Source organism: Dendropsophus ebraccatus, chromosome 5 (genome assembly GCF_027789765.1).
Source record: "Dendropsophus ebraccatus isolate aDenEbr1 chromosome 5, aDenEbr1.pat, whole genome shotgun sequence".
In the NCBI taxonomy this organism is placed as follows: domain Eukaryota; kingdom Metazoa; phylum Chordata; class Amphibia; order Anura; family Hylidae; genus Dendropsophus; species Dendropsophus ebraccatus.
Genome location: NC_091458.1, coordinates 41,922,392 through 41,939,001, shown reverse-complemented (window position 1 = coordinate 41,939,001; position 16,610 = coordinate 41,922,392). Strand labels below are relative to the sequence as shown.

Here is a 16,610-nt window from a genome sequence, read left to right as displayed (position 1 = left end):
GTCGGCTTTACTGGATTTGCTGGGAGCAGGGGCGTAGCTAGGATTCACGGGGCCCCATAGCAAAAAATGGCCAATGGCTGCTTGCTTTGACAGTCCACTCTTTTTACCTATAAGGGCCCATTAGCAGCCCTTATGGTTAAAGACATAGGTGCAGGAGCGGACTACCCTCTGCTTATGTGTCTACTTCAGTGTGTAAGTGACCCAAAGCTCAGAAGAAAATGAGATATCTGCTTTACTGCTTGTGCACTGATAACCCCGACCTCTGCACGGAACTCCGCACATTTTCCTTTCCTACGATCTCTGTCTTCTGCTTGTTAACCCTTTTTCTGTGTTGCAGCATGTAAGTAAACATTGGGTCACTCACACGCAGAAGAACACATGCTCTTACCTTCTCCACTGGGCCCCCCTTCTGCACGTGCCTCATAGCAACTGCCTACCCTGCCTCTATGGTAGCTACGCCACTGGTTGGGAGGTACAAACCTTTCCCACTTGCGAGCATGATAAAGTCAATAAATGTATCAAATCCCCCCATAATACTACAGATGGAACTGTGCTCAGTGCAGGCAGTCATATAATATGGCCCTCTAGAAAGTTTATCTACACCATAAACCATGCAGTGGGGACCAATGACCTTGGCTTTTTCTACTCAATTTTTATTTTATTTATTTTAGTACAAGCTATTTTTCAGAAACTTTGTAATTGGTTTTATTAGCCGAAAAATGCATTTTTATCATGAAAAACAGGTTGAAGCTCTCCCCCCTGTCTTCATGGCTTGCTTTCCTGATATTTTGCAGTGAATGGAAAAGGGGGGGCGACCTGGGAAAAGGCTTTTTGAATGCAGATAATGGCATATTTGGCTAATAAATCCAATTACAAAGTTTCTTAAAATCGCCTGGACTATTAATTTCTGAAAAAATAAATAAATAAATTATATATATATATATATATATATATATATATATATATATATATATATATATATATACACTCACCAGCAACTTTATTAGGTACACCTGTCCAACTGCACGTTACCACTTAATTTCTAATCAGCCAATCACATGGCGGCAACATGCATTTAGGCATGTAGACATGGTCAAGACAATCTCCTGCAGTTCAAACCGAGCATCAGTATGGGGAAGAAAGGTGATTTGAGTGCCTTTGAACGTGGCATGGTTGTTGGTGCCAGAAGGGCTGGTCTGAGTATTTCAGAAACTGCTGATCTACTGGGATTTTCACGCACAGCCATCTCTAGGGTTTACAGAGAATGGTCCGAAAAAGAAAAAAAATACATTGAGCGGCAGTTCTGTGGGCGGAAATGCCTTGTTGATGCCAGAGGTCAGAGGAGAATGGGCAGACTGGTTCGAGCTGATAGAAAGGCAACAGTGACTCAAATAGCCAACCGTTACAACCAAGGTAGGCAGGAGAGCATCTCTGAACGCACAGTACGTCGAACTTTGAGGCAGATGGGCTACAGCAGCAGAAGACCACACCGGTTGCCACTCCTTTCAGCTAAGAACAGGAAACTGAGGCTACAATTTGCACAAGCTCATCGAAATTGGACAGTAGAAGATTGGAAAAACGTTGCCTGGTCTGATGAGTCTCGATTTCTGCTGCGACATTCGGATGGTTGGGTCAGAATTTGCGTCAACAACATGAAAGCATGGATCCATCCTGCCTTGTATCAACGGTTCAGGCTGGTGGTGGTGGTGTCATGGTGTGGGGAATATTTTCTTGGCACTCTTTGGGCCCCTTGGTACCAATTGAGCATTGTTGCACCGCCACAGCCTACCTGAGTATTGTTGCTGACCATGTCCATCCCTTTATGACCAGAATGTACCCAACATCTGATGGCTACTTTCAGCAGGATAATGCGCCATGTCATAAAGCTAGAATCATCTCAGACTGGTTTCTTGAACATGACAATGAGTTCACTGTACTCAAATGGCCTCCACAGTCACCAGATCTCAATCCAATAGAGCATCTTTGGGATGTGGTGGAACGGAAGATTCGCATCATGGATGTGCAGCCGACAAATCTGCGGCAACTGTGTGATGCCATCATGTCAATATGGACCAAAATCTCTGAGGAATGCTTCCAGCACCTTGTTGTATCTATGCCACGAAGAATTGAGGCAGTTCTGAAGGCAAAAGGGGGTCCAACCCGTTACTAGCATGGTGTACCTAATAAAGTGGCCAGTGAGTGTATATGACAGTGACTCTTTAAGTAAAACTATACTATATATAACTTATACAATACAATACAATACTATACAATACTATACAATACAGTGTTTTCACTAATGACATGAAGTTGAAAATACAAGAACTACAAAACGTGTATTGTCTACAGCTCCCTGACTGCTCCCTCTCTTTGTCATAGGATGTTTTATTGGTTCTTGAGTCTAAGCTATAGCCCAACCTCCCTGAGTGATGTCACCATCTCTGATCAGCCCCCAGCGTAAGTCACCATTGCCCTGCCCTGCAGATCTTGCAACCTCGCTATTACAATAGTCTGCAGTGAAATTAAGTGTTCTGCAACAGTTTTGGATGAGGAGCTGGCAGAAGTGCTGTGGGAAGGGAGTAGGGAGGATGGGAGGACTGTGATGGAGAACTTAGAGAAAGCAGTGCATTTTAGGTATAGCAATACTGAACGACTGCTCAAGCAGGTGATACAGAACTAAGCCCTCCCCCAAAAAATAAATAAATAAATAATTTGATATTTATTGGTTTCAGCACTGGGGAAGATAGGTGATCAATGTTATACTCTTCTGCAACATTTTATTACTTTTTACCCAATCTCAGAGTACTTCTTTAACATTTGCCAAGAGCTATATGAACAATAGCTATCATATTTTTGGGCTATATACCGCTGTGAGTTATTGTTAGCATATTACTGAATTTCTAGAATGATTGATTCGGGGCATATTTAGCAGCATGAATGGAAATTTTTCTATTTCCTGATACAGTAAATTGACTTTTAGGAGTGAGAAGAATTTTTATCTATGAATGCGATATTATCTTGTCACTGAAATGTTGGATTTCAAATTCAATATTTTATTATAACTGGTGAATGGCACAGACGATAAATTGTTCCTTTGTGGTTGTTATAAAACGTTATAAAATATTCATGCCATATTTTGGCACCACTCATCCTGTGTAGTGAATAGCTGATAATAAAACATTGTCAGAGATTAAAAAAAAAAAAACTTCTATAAAATTTCTTAGTAGTCAACCATTTCTAGAAGTAAAAAAAATATGTATAAGTTCCTGTCTATATCAGTGTTTCTTAGTGGAAAACAGCCTTGTATAAAATGTCATCTTGCTTGTGACAAGTTGACAACCGGAATGTAGCAGCGCAGCCGCGCCCTGCAGGGGGCCGTTCTTTTCCATCTCAGACAGCTATCCTATAATAAACTTATAATGGGAAAAACTATATAAGATAGATGTAACAAAAATGAACAAAAAAATTCGAGGCTCTCTGTTCTGCTGGATTTTCCATGTATTTTGTAAATCAAGAATAGAGAAGTCTACAATAAAAACTGACTCCACATCTAAATTTATATTAAAATAATTGGCTTTCCATGCATTGCATGGACCTAGCAAATCCACCACAGAGAGTCCTGCTCCTTAAGAGCTCTCTATTCCAGAGGGCTATCTATTAGAGTTTATAGAGAGGGGCGTGATGCCTTCCAGTTTCCCATCACAAAGGGGGTAGTTGACATTTTTTTTTTAAATCTATTAAATCAACTAGTGCCAGAAAGCGCCATATATTTTTAATTAAATTCTATTTCAAAATCTCAAGTTTTCCAATACTTATCAGCTGCTGTATGTCCTGAAGTCTGGAGAGGTTTTCTATAGGGATTTTGCCACTGCTCTAGAAAGTCCCTGACATGGACAGAGGTGGCAGCAGAGAGCACTGTGTCAGAATGACCACATCGTGCAGGACATACAGCAGCTGATAAGTACTGAAAGAGTTAATATTTTTTTTAATAGTAATTGACAAATCTCTGGCACTTGCTGGGACCAGCGGATTTGAACGTTTTTTTTTTTTTTATGAACAACCCCTTTAAAGAAGTCCAGCAAAAATTTTTTATTAAAGTATTGTATTGCCCCCCAAAAGTTATACAAATCACCATATACATTTATTACAGGAAATGCTTATAAAGTTCTTTTTCCCTGCACTTACTACTGCATCTAGGCTTCACTTCCTGGATAACATGGTGATGTCACGACCCGACTCCCAGAGCTGTGCGGGCTGTGGCTGCTGGAGAGGATGATGACAGGGGGATGCTCAGTGTCCCTCCAGTGCCCTGTGTCCCTCAGTGTCCCCCTGCCATCATCCTCTCCAGCAGTCACAGCCCGCACAGCTCTGGGAGTCGTGACATCACCATTTTATCCAGGAATTGAAGCCTTGATGCAGTAGTAAGTGCAGGGGAAAAAAGCACTTCCCGTAATAAGTGTATATTGGTGATTTGTATAACTTTTTTTTGGGGGGGGGGACATACAATACTTTAATACAAATTATCGCCGGACTTCTCCTTATTTCTATGGGGGTATTTTCATATTTCTATGACATATTGTTAGAATGTGATATTAGTTTATGATTAGTGGGGGTCTGAGCTATGGGACCCCTAAAAAGCATTATTTATGTTACAGAGAAAGACATTTTTAAAGGTAGTCTACTACCAGGCTTGAATATAATAGACCATGTGGATTGCTAAATAGGGGAGGTTAGTATGTTTGATCAGCCATTTCTTTCTCTAGGGCTTTTATCTAATATGTGATTTTTTTTTTCTTAAGGTCTCCTTAAACTTTATACTTATGTCAGCTGTCATCGTGTATGGGGGTCTACCAAGGCTCCACCGATATATGATGTCAGTGGAGATAGAGGTTAAGCATGATGTAAGATCACTGCCTAACAGCAGATAAGTTGCCACCAGAACTGCCTGGCTGTGGCTTATGCCGCCTCTCTACATAGAGAACACAAGAATGTTTGGCCATGCTGAATGTTCATGTGTATGGGGAGAAAGAAGAGATACCTGTTGGCTGAACGTTCGTTAGTTACTAAAGGAGTATGGCCACCTTAAAGGGGTACTCCGGGCTGGGGGGCTTTTTTCCTATGGCCAGGGAGAAGGTGGATAAGGGCAATGACGTCCCCTCACCTCCCCGGTTCCAACGCCGTGTGCCGGATCACGCTGATCCCGGTCCGCACTGCCCAGCCACTTCCTGGTCTCCGTAGGGGCTTGAGATGTGATATTTCAAGTCCACTCAGCCAGTCCGTAGCAGAGGTGGGATCCCACCTGTGCCACTGACTGGCTGAGCGGAACGTCACGTCTCAAGACCCCGTCAGTGACCAGGAAGCAGCACGGCAGCGCGTACCTGGAGCGGCACAATCGGGGACACAGCGCTGGAACCGGGGAGGTAAGAGGACGTCATTGCCCTTATCCACCTCCTCCCTGGCCATAGGAAAAAAGACCCCTAGCCCGGAGTACCCCTTTAAGGTGCACTAGAGGCAGGGCTTTATGAATGCCCACCTGTATCTTCTCCTTTAGCCATTCCTGGTAAGAAGGAGGAGCTAGGAAGGAATCTGAGCTGCATGGTAGAGATAAAGTCATGCCCCAGTCCATCTAAGAGCTAATCTACATGTTGGATAAAAGTCATTTTCCTGGACAATGAAGCTGAAAGTATTGATCCTTACATACTAGCAACCCAAATGAAGAGGTTGTCCTGGCCAAATTAACTTGTCCCCTATCCACAGGATTTTGTCCGACCTCCCTACCCTCTTCCAATCTACTTATCGGGCTCCTGGCTTCAGGTCGGACCCCCCGCGATCTCTTACTTGCCCCCTATGCCATGGATAGAGGACAAGTAAATTTTTCCTGGTCAACCTCTTTAATTATCCTCAAATCTGATGGTAGACTCCCTTTAACATTTATTTTCCTTAAAGGTTGAATTAAGTTCCCTACAATGTAGTGGGTGACTACTAGCGGTATAGTTTTCTTTTCCTATATTACTCGTATTTTCTCAGTTAACTTAATATGTGGTGTCCCAGAAATCACTGCATACATGTTTACACCACAGTCTAAGAGCCAGAGGCTAGCTTGTTATAACAGCCAGCATTCACCTATAATATTTGTCGTGGCATGCCATGAAAATTGATGTATATTACTTTTTTTCTTGTTACATGGGTGCATCATGCTATTACATAGACTGTAAATATAATGGGCTTTTACCTTTCGGATCATGTTGCAAAGCTGCAATCTGCCCATTTCTCCCTTTGTTGTTGCTCAGTCTGGTTGTCATCCTTGAGTACAGTATCCTCCTCCCACAGATACTTATTTTTTTCGCCTGGAGCTTTCCCCCCATAGCTGTACCAATTGCTGTCATTTCAAATTACGCTGGCTTTTCTTCTCGCTCATCTGTGTCTTACCCTTTCAGGGCTTGGCGCAGCTTCAAATAACTACAAATTATTTGATGCTAGTCCTAGCGGCTGAAATGATTATATGTGCTCTTCATTGCAAGAGCCAAATAAAATGTTAAGTTCTTGATCTCGGATCCTCTGCACTATCAACCATGTATTATAACAAGAGGAAATGCCGGATGGTTAGAACCTTAATTAAAAGGAAAGCGTGTTTTCTGCCAAAAGACGAAAACCAATCAAATTGGAATAATTGAATATGGAGTCATCAGATAAGGAAATGCTAAATGTTAAATGTTACATTTGTGTTCTGGATAAGCAAACACATCTCTCTGTGGATCAATGATTTGTTCCCTGTCTGTACAGAAGTGGCAGAAAAGTGACAAATCCAATTATTATACTAATTTATTATCCTGCTTTTCTGCAAAAAGTGAACAAAGTTCTGGATAGGTTACCTCTCGCTCATTTTTTTAAAGATATTTATGTGCCAAGGTCAAGAAGTTTAGACTATTTGAGAGAAGAATATGTAACTGTTAAATAAATAGAGTGCATATGGTAAGTATTGTGGAGATTTTTTATTTTATTTATTTATTTATTATTCATTTTCAAGTTATACAAATTTGTAAATTGCTTCAGGCTTGAGATTCAAGCCTTCCAGTACTTATTAGCTGCTGTATGTCCAGCATGAAGGGGTTTATTCCTTCCAGTCTGACACAGTGCTCTCTGCTGCCACCTCTGGAGCAAATCCCTATAGGAAACCTATCCAGCATTAGACAGCTCTTGTCATAGACAGAGGTGGCAGCAGAGAGAGTCATGTCAGACTGGAAAGAACACCCCACTTCATGCAGGGCATACAACAGCTCATAAGTACTTGAAGAGCCCGTGTACACCCCTAAGCTGATGAAGGCCATGCTTGGCCGAAACGCGTCCTTGTACCATATGTTTGCTACACTACAATAAAGAAGCATAATTTACTTGGTGAGTGCCGGGCTCTTCCTAATATCTGAACATTTTTCTCACCTCGAGCACCACCACGGAAGTGCCGTCTTCTACATATTTCTACATAAGTACTGGAAGACACAGATCAGGAGAAAAAGAGGGATGAAGAGCATGTCAACATACTTTACCTTTAAAAAAGCATTGTGAACCTGGCATCCTTAGACTTGAAATCACCCAAATCCAATTGATTTGTCGGTATGTATTAATTTCCCAAACTCTCAAAAAGCATACTTCCCTCAGCTCTTTATGACATTCCTGCCACCCTGCCTACTCCCTTCTTACAAAACTCCAGTTAATTCCCTACCCAGAGCTGTTGCAAAACATTTCAGTACACAGCAGACTATTGTTCTGCATTCAGTAAATTTGCAGCACCTGCTGTATTCTTTCCCTGGCAGTTTCCCTGACTGAGGCATCATTCAGAAGGCAGTGTATGCTGTAGGCACACTTTTCCCCCCTTAGCTTCACACTACAGGATCCGCAGCGGGTCCAAACTCATAGCGTGAAATCCGCTGCGGATCAGGTACGTGTGAAGCTACCCTAAATGTCACTAATAGGTCTGTACTCTGTAGTACTCTGTAGTTTTTTTTTTTTTATCATAGGTACACTTTACCTGTGAGGGACAGACTATAAAAAAAATCCCCAAATTACATTCATTTTTATATAATTAATTTGCATTTTATTGCATGAAAAAAGAACTTGATCCCGTACCAACCAGCAAGAATTCTAGCTCTCACAGACCTGTTAGTTTTTCTTTACGAAAATTCTCCTGTTCTGCACTCGCTACCTTTATTTTTTTTATATGTTTGAACATATCAATGGTCAATGGCCTAAAGAGAGAGCTCGGACCACAGTCACAAATATAACTGTTAGTAACACACAACGCAGTCATGGATTAAAATCCTGCAGATAACTATCTGGATGATCCAGATGAGGCATGGGAGAAGGTCATTTGGTCAGATGAAATGAAAATAGAACCTTTCAGTATCAACTCCACCCACCATGGTTGGAGGTAGAAGAGGGATCAGTACAACCCCTAAGAACACAGTCCCAATCATGATACATGGGGGGAGAAAAATTTTATACTTTGGGGGGGCTTTTCTAAAAAGGGGACAAGGAAACTTCACTGTATTAAGTGAGGATGGATGTGATCATGTATTATAAGATTTTGGCCAACAACCATCATGGCTGGGTTTTCAAACATGACAATGACCTAAAACACACTAAACTTGGTTAAGAAGTACAGGAAATGTCTGATCTCTATAACTGCAAACAAAGGTTTCTGTACCAAACATTAAGTTCTGGTTTTTTTGTATCAAATATTTATTTTATACAATAAAAGGCAAAATAATTATTCAAAAGTCATAAAATGTGATTTCCTGGAGTTTTATAATTTCTAGAGATGAGCGAACTGGATTCGGGTTCGAGTCCATCCGAACCCGAACGTTTGGTATTTGATTAGCTGGGGCTGCTGAACTTGGATAAAGCTCTAAGGTTGTCTGGAAAACATGGATACAGCCAATAACTATATCCATGTTTTCCACATAGCTAATCAAATGCCGAACGTTCGGGTTCGGATGGACTCGAGCATGCTCCAGGTTTGCTCATCTCTTTTTATTCTCATAGTTGAAGTATACCTTTCATAAAAATTACACAGCTCTCCATAAAATTGGCATTGCATCAAATACTTATTTTCCCCTCTGTGGCTATATATATGGCTGTGGTTTGCGTTCATCTGTACATAGCGGGAGCATAGCCTGTGCGTGTATGAAAGAAATAAAAGCTGAAATAAATCATTATCTCAGTGTTATTCTGACATTTCACATTGTTGAACTATAGCAGTGATCCTAAGTGACCTAAAGAAGGGAATGTGTACTGGGACTGGATGTCAGGAATCCTGTAAAACAGAGTTTTAATGAATGCGGCTAAGGGGCACGAAAACCTATTACATCAGCTGTACTTTTATAAAGGTTGGATAACGCCTTTAACATTAACACATCCATATACATTATTGAAAGACAATATGGGCCACCTTTACAACGTTATTCTTTAGTATTCCCTTTGGGGAATGGATGATTAGATCATCTGAAGTGATTGAGACATTCATAGTAAATGATAGGGAAGAGTGCTATTTTGGGCATTTTTTATGGTGAATATACTTTTTAATGGGGGAGATTTTTCAAACATGGTGTAAAGTGAGACTGGCTCAGTCGCCCCTAGTAACCAATCAGATTCCACCTTCCATTCCTCACAGACTAGTTGGAAAATGAAAGGTGGAATCTGATTGGTTGCGACTGATAGGGGCGACTGAGCCAGTTTCACTTTACACCATTTTTTATAAATCTCTCCCTTTACATATCTTGTATGGTACCTTTTTATTCTCTAAAGATCTGTAAAAGTATACAGTGTTGGTATTTATCTTACTTCTCTCTGGAGCTCTAGATAGATAGCTTTATATTTAATCGTTGTGCTACTAGTTATCTCTATTGCTGTTTCTTTTAATGCGCTGTATGTGGCTTACAGACTGCTCCCATTTACCCACTGATCTGCAGAGACCACCCGCAGCCTCTGCTTTTCCACTGACCTAATTACCTGCTTGTATTCTCTTTTCCCAATATCAGGCAACTTTACTATCAATTTATAATGACTTTACAATGTTTGGGGGTTTTCTTCTTTAATCTCCTTAAAGGGATTAGACCTAAACAACCTAGTGTTTATTACAATAAGGTAGATGATAAGTGGTTCATTTTTTTTTTTTGAGCGAATGAAAGATATAAATTTAGATTTTAAAGGATTTTCGTCCAGACTGTGACATCCAGTGATCTTTTCAGACGTGTAAACTGTCATCACTCTCTAGGTAGTGCCCTGCTAGGACTTCTTTCCATCAGTGACTTTACCATAGAGCTATCATTCTGTACATTATTCTGCACCCAATTAAAACCAGAACAGGCATTACGGTGGGAACTGATTCTGGCAATGTAATGAGAGGATGGCGAGGAGGGGATAGGGGGACTGAGCACCTGAATTAAAATAATAAACTCTATTTAGTGCATTAACAACAGTGGTATAAAGGTTTCTAGAGTCTGATGGGCTTCATACTGATGTGGCTCACAGTCGTATGACTAAAAGACACATTGTCGAGAAACATGTCAGGCACAAGAAACCTTTATACCACAGTTCTTCACCTCTTCATGGCGCAGTCAATTTTAGTTTTTGCACTTTTGCTTATTTCCTCCTGATATATACAGTATATATTTTTTTTAGATAAATGTGCTTAAAATTGCTATATTCTGACTTCTGTAACCTTTTTAGCTTTCATAATTTTTATCTTTTAGTCTTCGGTCTTTTGCGCCACAATCTGCAGTTTTTATCGGTACCACACTTGTTTATATGTGACTTTTTGATCACTTTTCATTCTATTTTTTTCTGAATGTGATGTGACCAAAATGGTTAACTTTGGTCTATTGCACTTATGCCCCTCAAGAGGACTTCTATGAGCAATAACACCGCGTTTAAGCGTTTAAGTGTAAGTGACAGGAGCAGCTCCTGTCACTCACCAGTTGCTGTGTTGGACCGCTAGAGGTATCTTACCTTTCTCTGTGTGGTCCAATCGGTGCTCTGCTTATTGAGGCTGCCACAGGCAGGCTCAGTAAGCAAAGCGCCTATTACACTGATCAATGCTATGCCTATTGCATACCATAGTACAGTGTCTGCAATCTAATGATTGCATGTAAAAGTCTCCCAGGGGGACTTAAAATTTGTAAAGAAAAAAAAAGGTAAAAAAGTTTTTAAAAATACCCCAAAGCCCCTCCCCCAATAAAAATTTAAATCACCCCCCATCCCATTATACAAATAAAACATATAAAAACAATTATATATATATATATATATATATATATAATACCGTAGCGTTCCTAATTGTCCGATCTATTAAAATATAATCATCATCACGTACGGCGAACGGCGTAAATGAAAACAGGGAAAAAAGCACCAAAAAGCAATTTAAAACAATTGAACAAAAAGTGAACAAAAGTCCAATCTACACAAATATGGTATTAATTAAAACTAGAGATCATGGCGCAAAAATAGCACCACATACAGCCCCGTAGGTGAAAAACTAAAACCGTTATAAGTGTCACAATAGGTCCATTTTATTAATTAATTGCAAAAAAAAAAAAAAAACATTAGAAAATCTGTGTAAACCTGCATATGGTTGTGTTTGGGCTGACCTATAGAATAATGGTATCGTGTCACTTTTACCGAATAGTGCATTACGTAGACACAGGAACCCCCCAATAGAGATGAGCTGACTTTTCGGATTTCTGGTTCGTGAGAACAGGAACCATCGGTGTCGGATTCCCGTTGTCTGCTGGCTCCATGCAGCGGGAGGATACCTCCTAAGGAACGCCTGGAAAACCATTGGCATTGGCTGTATCCCAGTTTTCCAGGCGTTCCTTAGGAGGTATCACCCGCTGCACGGAGCCAGCAGACAGCGGAAATCCGACGCCGATAGTTCTGGTTCTCACGAACCAGAAATCCAAAAAGTCTGCTCATCTCTACCCCCAATAATATTGCATTACTTTTTCCAATTTCACCAATTTTTATTTTCATAAATAATATTTTTAGGAGTCCCATCATACATGTTATGGTAGAATGAAAGACGCCATTACAAAGTACAGCTGTTCCTGAAAAAAACAAGTCCTTACATGGCCCTGTAGTTGCCAAAAGTGCAAAAATGAAAATTGGCGCAGTCCACTGGGTCATTTGGGCCTGCACCTTAAAGGGTTAAACATACATTAAAAAGGCTCTTGCCTAGAGTGCTCCTTTAAAGGTGTAATAAAACTACATTTCTGTAATTACTGCTTCCTCAATCATTGAAGAAACTATAGAAGCATAATTGAGTATTCACTTTGGATAAATTGTACAATAAACCAGTTTGCTGCTTCTGTGAGTTATTAGACTGTGTTGTCCTGATCCATTAGGGCTTGCGCTGATAAATGTAACGTAGTTGGCATTTCATATTTTTCGCAATGACCAGTGAATTCCGGTAATTACGCCGCTGATAACAGCTCAGCTTCTATTTATATTTCTGTCTGAAAACCCGGCATTTGCTTTTCAAGCTTGTCAAAGTCCTTAGAAATCGAGCCGATAGACGGCTTCTGCTCCAGTCATTTCTGATGTTACCGACCATGTAATCTTAGATTGTCTGTATTTTAAACTCTCTGCTGACTTATATTTTACATTTAGCTAAAAAATTTTCAACCAAATTGAACAAGGCAGTACACAAATGTCAATGTTCGGATTCTTTCCGGTCTATTTATTCATGAACTTCTTGTGACCAAGTATTTTTCAGCCCTTTGAAGTACAAATTTAGCCCATTAAAGGGGTACTAAAGAGGTTTCTAAATCAACCGGTGTCAGAAAGTTATTTTTCTTAAGCCTTTCAGTACTTATTAGCTGCTGTATGTGCTGCTAGGAAGTGGTGTGTTCTTTCCAGTCTGACACAGTGCTCTCTGCTGCCACCTCTGACTGTGACAGGAACTGTCCAGAGCAGGATTGGTTTTGCTATGGGGATTTACTACCATTCAGGACAGTTGGCAGCACAGAGATGGCAGCACAGAAGGCACTGTGTCAAACTGGAAAAAAAAACACCACTTTCTGCAAGACATACAGCAGCTGATAAGTACTGGAAGTCTTAAGATTTTAAGATAGAAGTAATTAAGAAACGCTGTATAACTTTCTGATATCAGTTGTTTTGAAAGTAGAGATGAGCGCAATTGCCAATAGTTCAAGTTCACACAAGCCCGGACAATCGACATTGAACCCCACTGCCTGGAGAAGGTGAATGCAAATCAAAGACTGCCTGAAAACATGGATACATCCTATGGCTATGTTCACACAACGTACATGTAGTGTGCAGTGGAGAGTTCTGATTCTGGCGCGCACGGATGGGCCCGCATCAGAACCTTACGGTCAAAAAGATCATCCGGCCGGTACTGCTGTACCAGCCGGGATGATCTTTTCAGAGACCGGCCGTTCCGTGACCTGGCCGGGTCACAGAACGGCCGGTCTCTTACATAGTGTGCACATAGCCTATGGCTGTATCAAATTTTTACAGGAAGTCCATGGGCTGCATCCACCTTCTCCAGGCAGCGGGATTTAAATGCCAGTTGTTCTAGCGTGTGAACACAAACTTTTGGCAATTGCACTCAGCTCTATTTGAAGGCAATTATTTCTATGGAGTACCCTTTAAAGGAAGTTTAACTTTTAAGGAGGTGCATAAAGAACATATACATTTTAATTTATAGGATGTAAGCAAAATAATGAAAACTCTTCTTTTGGCTAATATTCTACTCTAATGACAACAGAACAAAAATCAAAGCACATTTGTTTTCATTAAAAAGGTTGGACACTTTGTAGTTCAGAGTACAGTATTAGTAGGTGTACTCATAGCACTTACTGACAGCAGTTCCCTGTGTACCTCATAGAGCTAAAATCAAACTCCCCTGCTCTTTGGTGAGTCTGTCCATAAGACTTACACACTCTGTCCATAAGATGGCGGACATGGAGGAGCATGTGAATATACCTCACCCCCAGTGTCCATCATAGGCATATACCGACTCAGTGTTGGACACTGGGGGGTGGGGCATTGTCTCACCACAGAGCAGGACAGACTGGAGGAGGAGGGAGTCTGATTTTAGCTCTATGAGGTACACAGGGAGCTACTGTCAGTAAGTGCTGTGAATACATTTACTAATACTGTACACTGAACAATTATAAAGTGGCCAACCCTTTTAACATTATAGATTTTAATAAAAAATGTATGACATTTATCAATTTATAAATACACATGTTTTCTTACAGGTCCCCCCAATACTTTTGGATAAGCAATTCTCAGAATTTACTCCAGACATCACCCCAATCATTTTGGCGGCTCATACAAACAATTATGAAATAATAAAGCATCTTGTCCAAAAAGGAGTCTCCATCCCCAGGCCACACGAGGTCCGCTGCAACTGTGTGGAATGTGTTTCTGGATCTGATGTGGACAGTTTACGTCACTCTCGATCAAGACTTAACATCTACAGGGCATTGGCGAGCCCCTCCCTGATAGCTCTGTCAAGCGAAGATCCTTTTCTCACGGCTTTCCAACTTAGCTGGGAGCTACAAGAACTAAGCAAAGTAGAAAATGAGTTCAAGTCTGAGTACGAGGAGTTATCAAAACAATGTAAGCAATTTGCTAAGGACCTTTTGGATCAGACAAGGAGCTCGAGAGAATTGGAAATTATCCTCAATTACAGGGATGATGGTAGCATACTGGAGGAGCAATGCGGCAATGACCTGGCCAGGTTAAAACTGGCTATAAAGTATCATCAAAAAGAGGTAAAAACATTATTATTATTATTATTATTATTATTATTATTATTATTATTATAATCATACCTTAAGGGATTGTCCAACATGCTATTACTCAATAACTATAATTTTTACCTTGGTAAAAATACTATTATTTGGGATGTAGACAGCTTTATTGTTTTTCTCTTTCATTCTCTCTGGCCAGTTAATGTGATGGGTAATCATAAACTAACAAGCTTTAACAACAATCGACACCTATCAACAGACTGAAACGCTATGATATTGACATTTTTAAAGACCCTGCATGCCAAAATTGTTGCTAAAAACTAAATAAATCAGGGAAGGCTAAAGCACTGAGCTTTTATATTAGGGCCAGCATGGAAAACCCCCATCTCGATAACCCACCCGCTGCAGTCATTATGCAGAAGTAATGATAAGAAGTAGAGATGAGCGAAACTACAGTAAGTTCGGTTTTGTGAAACATGGGGTTCTCGATTTTAAACTCCAGGTGGCTGGAGAAGATGGATGTAGCCATAGGGCTGCCTGAAAACATGGATACAGCCTATGGCATTTGAGCATTTGTGTGTTTGTGTGTGTGTGTGTGTGTGGGGGGGGGGGGTATCTATTGGGCACTTTAATCAGCAGCTGACAGTATTATCTTTGGCTGGTTTCCCATATGGCTCTACCAGGCATTGCTCCCACATAGCCAGAATCCTGTTGCACACTATGAGGGGCAACACCCCGAAACAGCTGTATGTAGATGGTTACCTGGCCTTAGTTTTTCCCTTGTCATTACATTGACGTATAGGGCCACCTAATATGGTGGTTTCGGTGGTTTCCCTACAGTAGCCACTCCTTGGCTGGGTCCTTCCCGGAGGGATATCTAGCTAGTCCCGTGTTTTTAGACTCTCAAATGAGGCTTTTCTGCAGATTCACTAAGAGAAGCACGCCTCTAGGCGTTAATCATAATAAATGAGGTACGCCTCTAGACGTTAATCATAATAAATGAGGTGCGGGAGGATGCCTCGCTTCTCCTCACCTTGCCTCGCCCCGCCCTTTAGGCAAGCAGGGCATACAGCAGGCGTACACCAGGTGAAAGGGGCAGAACTGAGCCTTCTCGCTGGTTTACACCAGGGGCGCAATAATGATAAATTTCCCCCTCGTTGTTTCATGAACCTGAACTTACAGTAGTTTTGCTCATTTCTAATAGGAAGATGTCATATTACTTACACATTTTCTTTTACAATTAGAACAGCAACAGGGTTTCAGAAATACAAGTATACGTATGAGACAAACAGCCTGAGCATAATCACTAGAGTGCATAGATCTTCTGCATTACGCCACAGTATACACTGGCATCCCATTGGCAGCATGATGATGTGTAGCTACAACTCACTCCCTGGCGCAGTGTGACATAAGCCTTAGAGATGCGCTTAGCTCGGTAACATGGGATTATTGGAATCCTCATAAAGGTTGTTGCCTTTTACATAATTAGACATATGAATCAATGTTTAACAGATGGATGCCATTTGTTTCGTTAAAACATTCCATACATGTTGATGATATAATCAATATGGAAACTCCCACTTCTGTCTATAAATACAGTATACAAAGAACGTGCAGTGCACTCTCTGAACTCAGTCCATATGATTAGCCAGGTGTGATTTAAAGGGAAATCACACAATGTTTTACCAACAATAAACATTTACCATGTAGTTTTACAGAATTGTCAAGACCACATGAGATTCTATCGGGTTACATACACATTATTTATTTGTTGTTATTATTTCATTGCATTGAATAAATATCGCAGTTTTCTTTAATTTTGAGCCTGCACTTGCG

The 16,610-nt window shown here is 40.7% G+C and overlaps 1 protein-coding gene across 2 annotated transcripts in view; it reads left to right on the top strand.

The window, feature by feature from the left end:
- LOC138792470 (short transient receptor potential channel 4-like) overlaps positions 1 to 16,610 on the top strand; it is a 130,148-nt gene that overhangs the window by 81,333 nt on the left and 32,205 nt on the right. For both annotated transcript variants that reach the window (XM_069969942.1, XM_069969943.1), the window contains one exon: positions 14,277 to 14,795. In XM_069969942.1, coding sequence (XP_069826043.1) covers positions 14,277 to 14,795 — 519 coding nt within the window. The remainder of the gene's footprint in view (positions 1 to 14,276; positions 14,796 to 16,610) is intronic.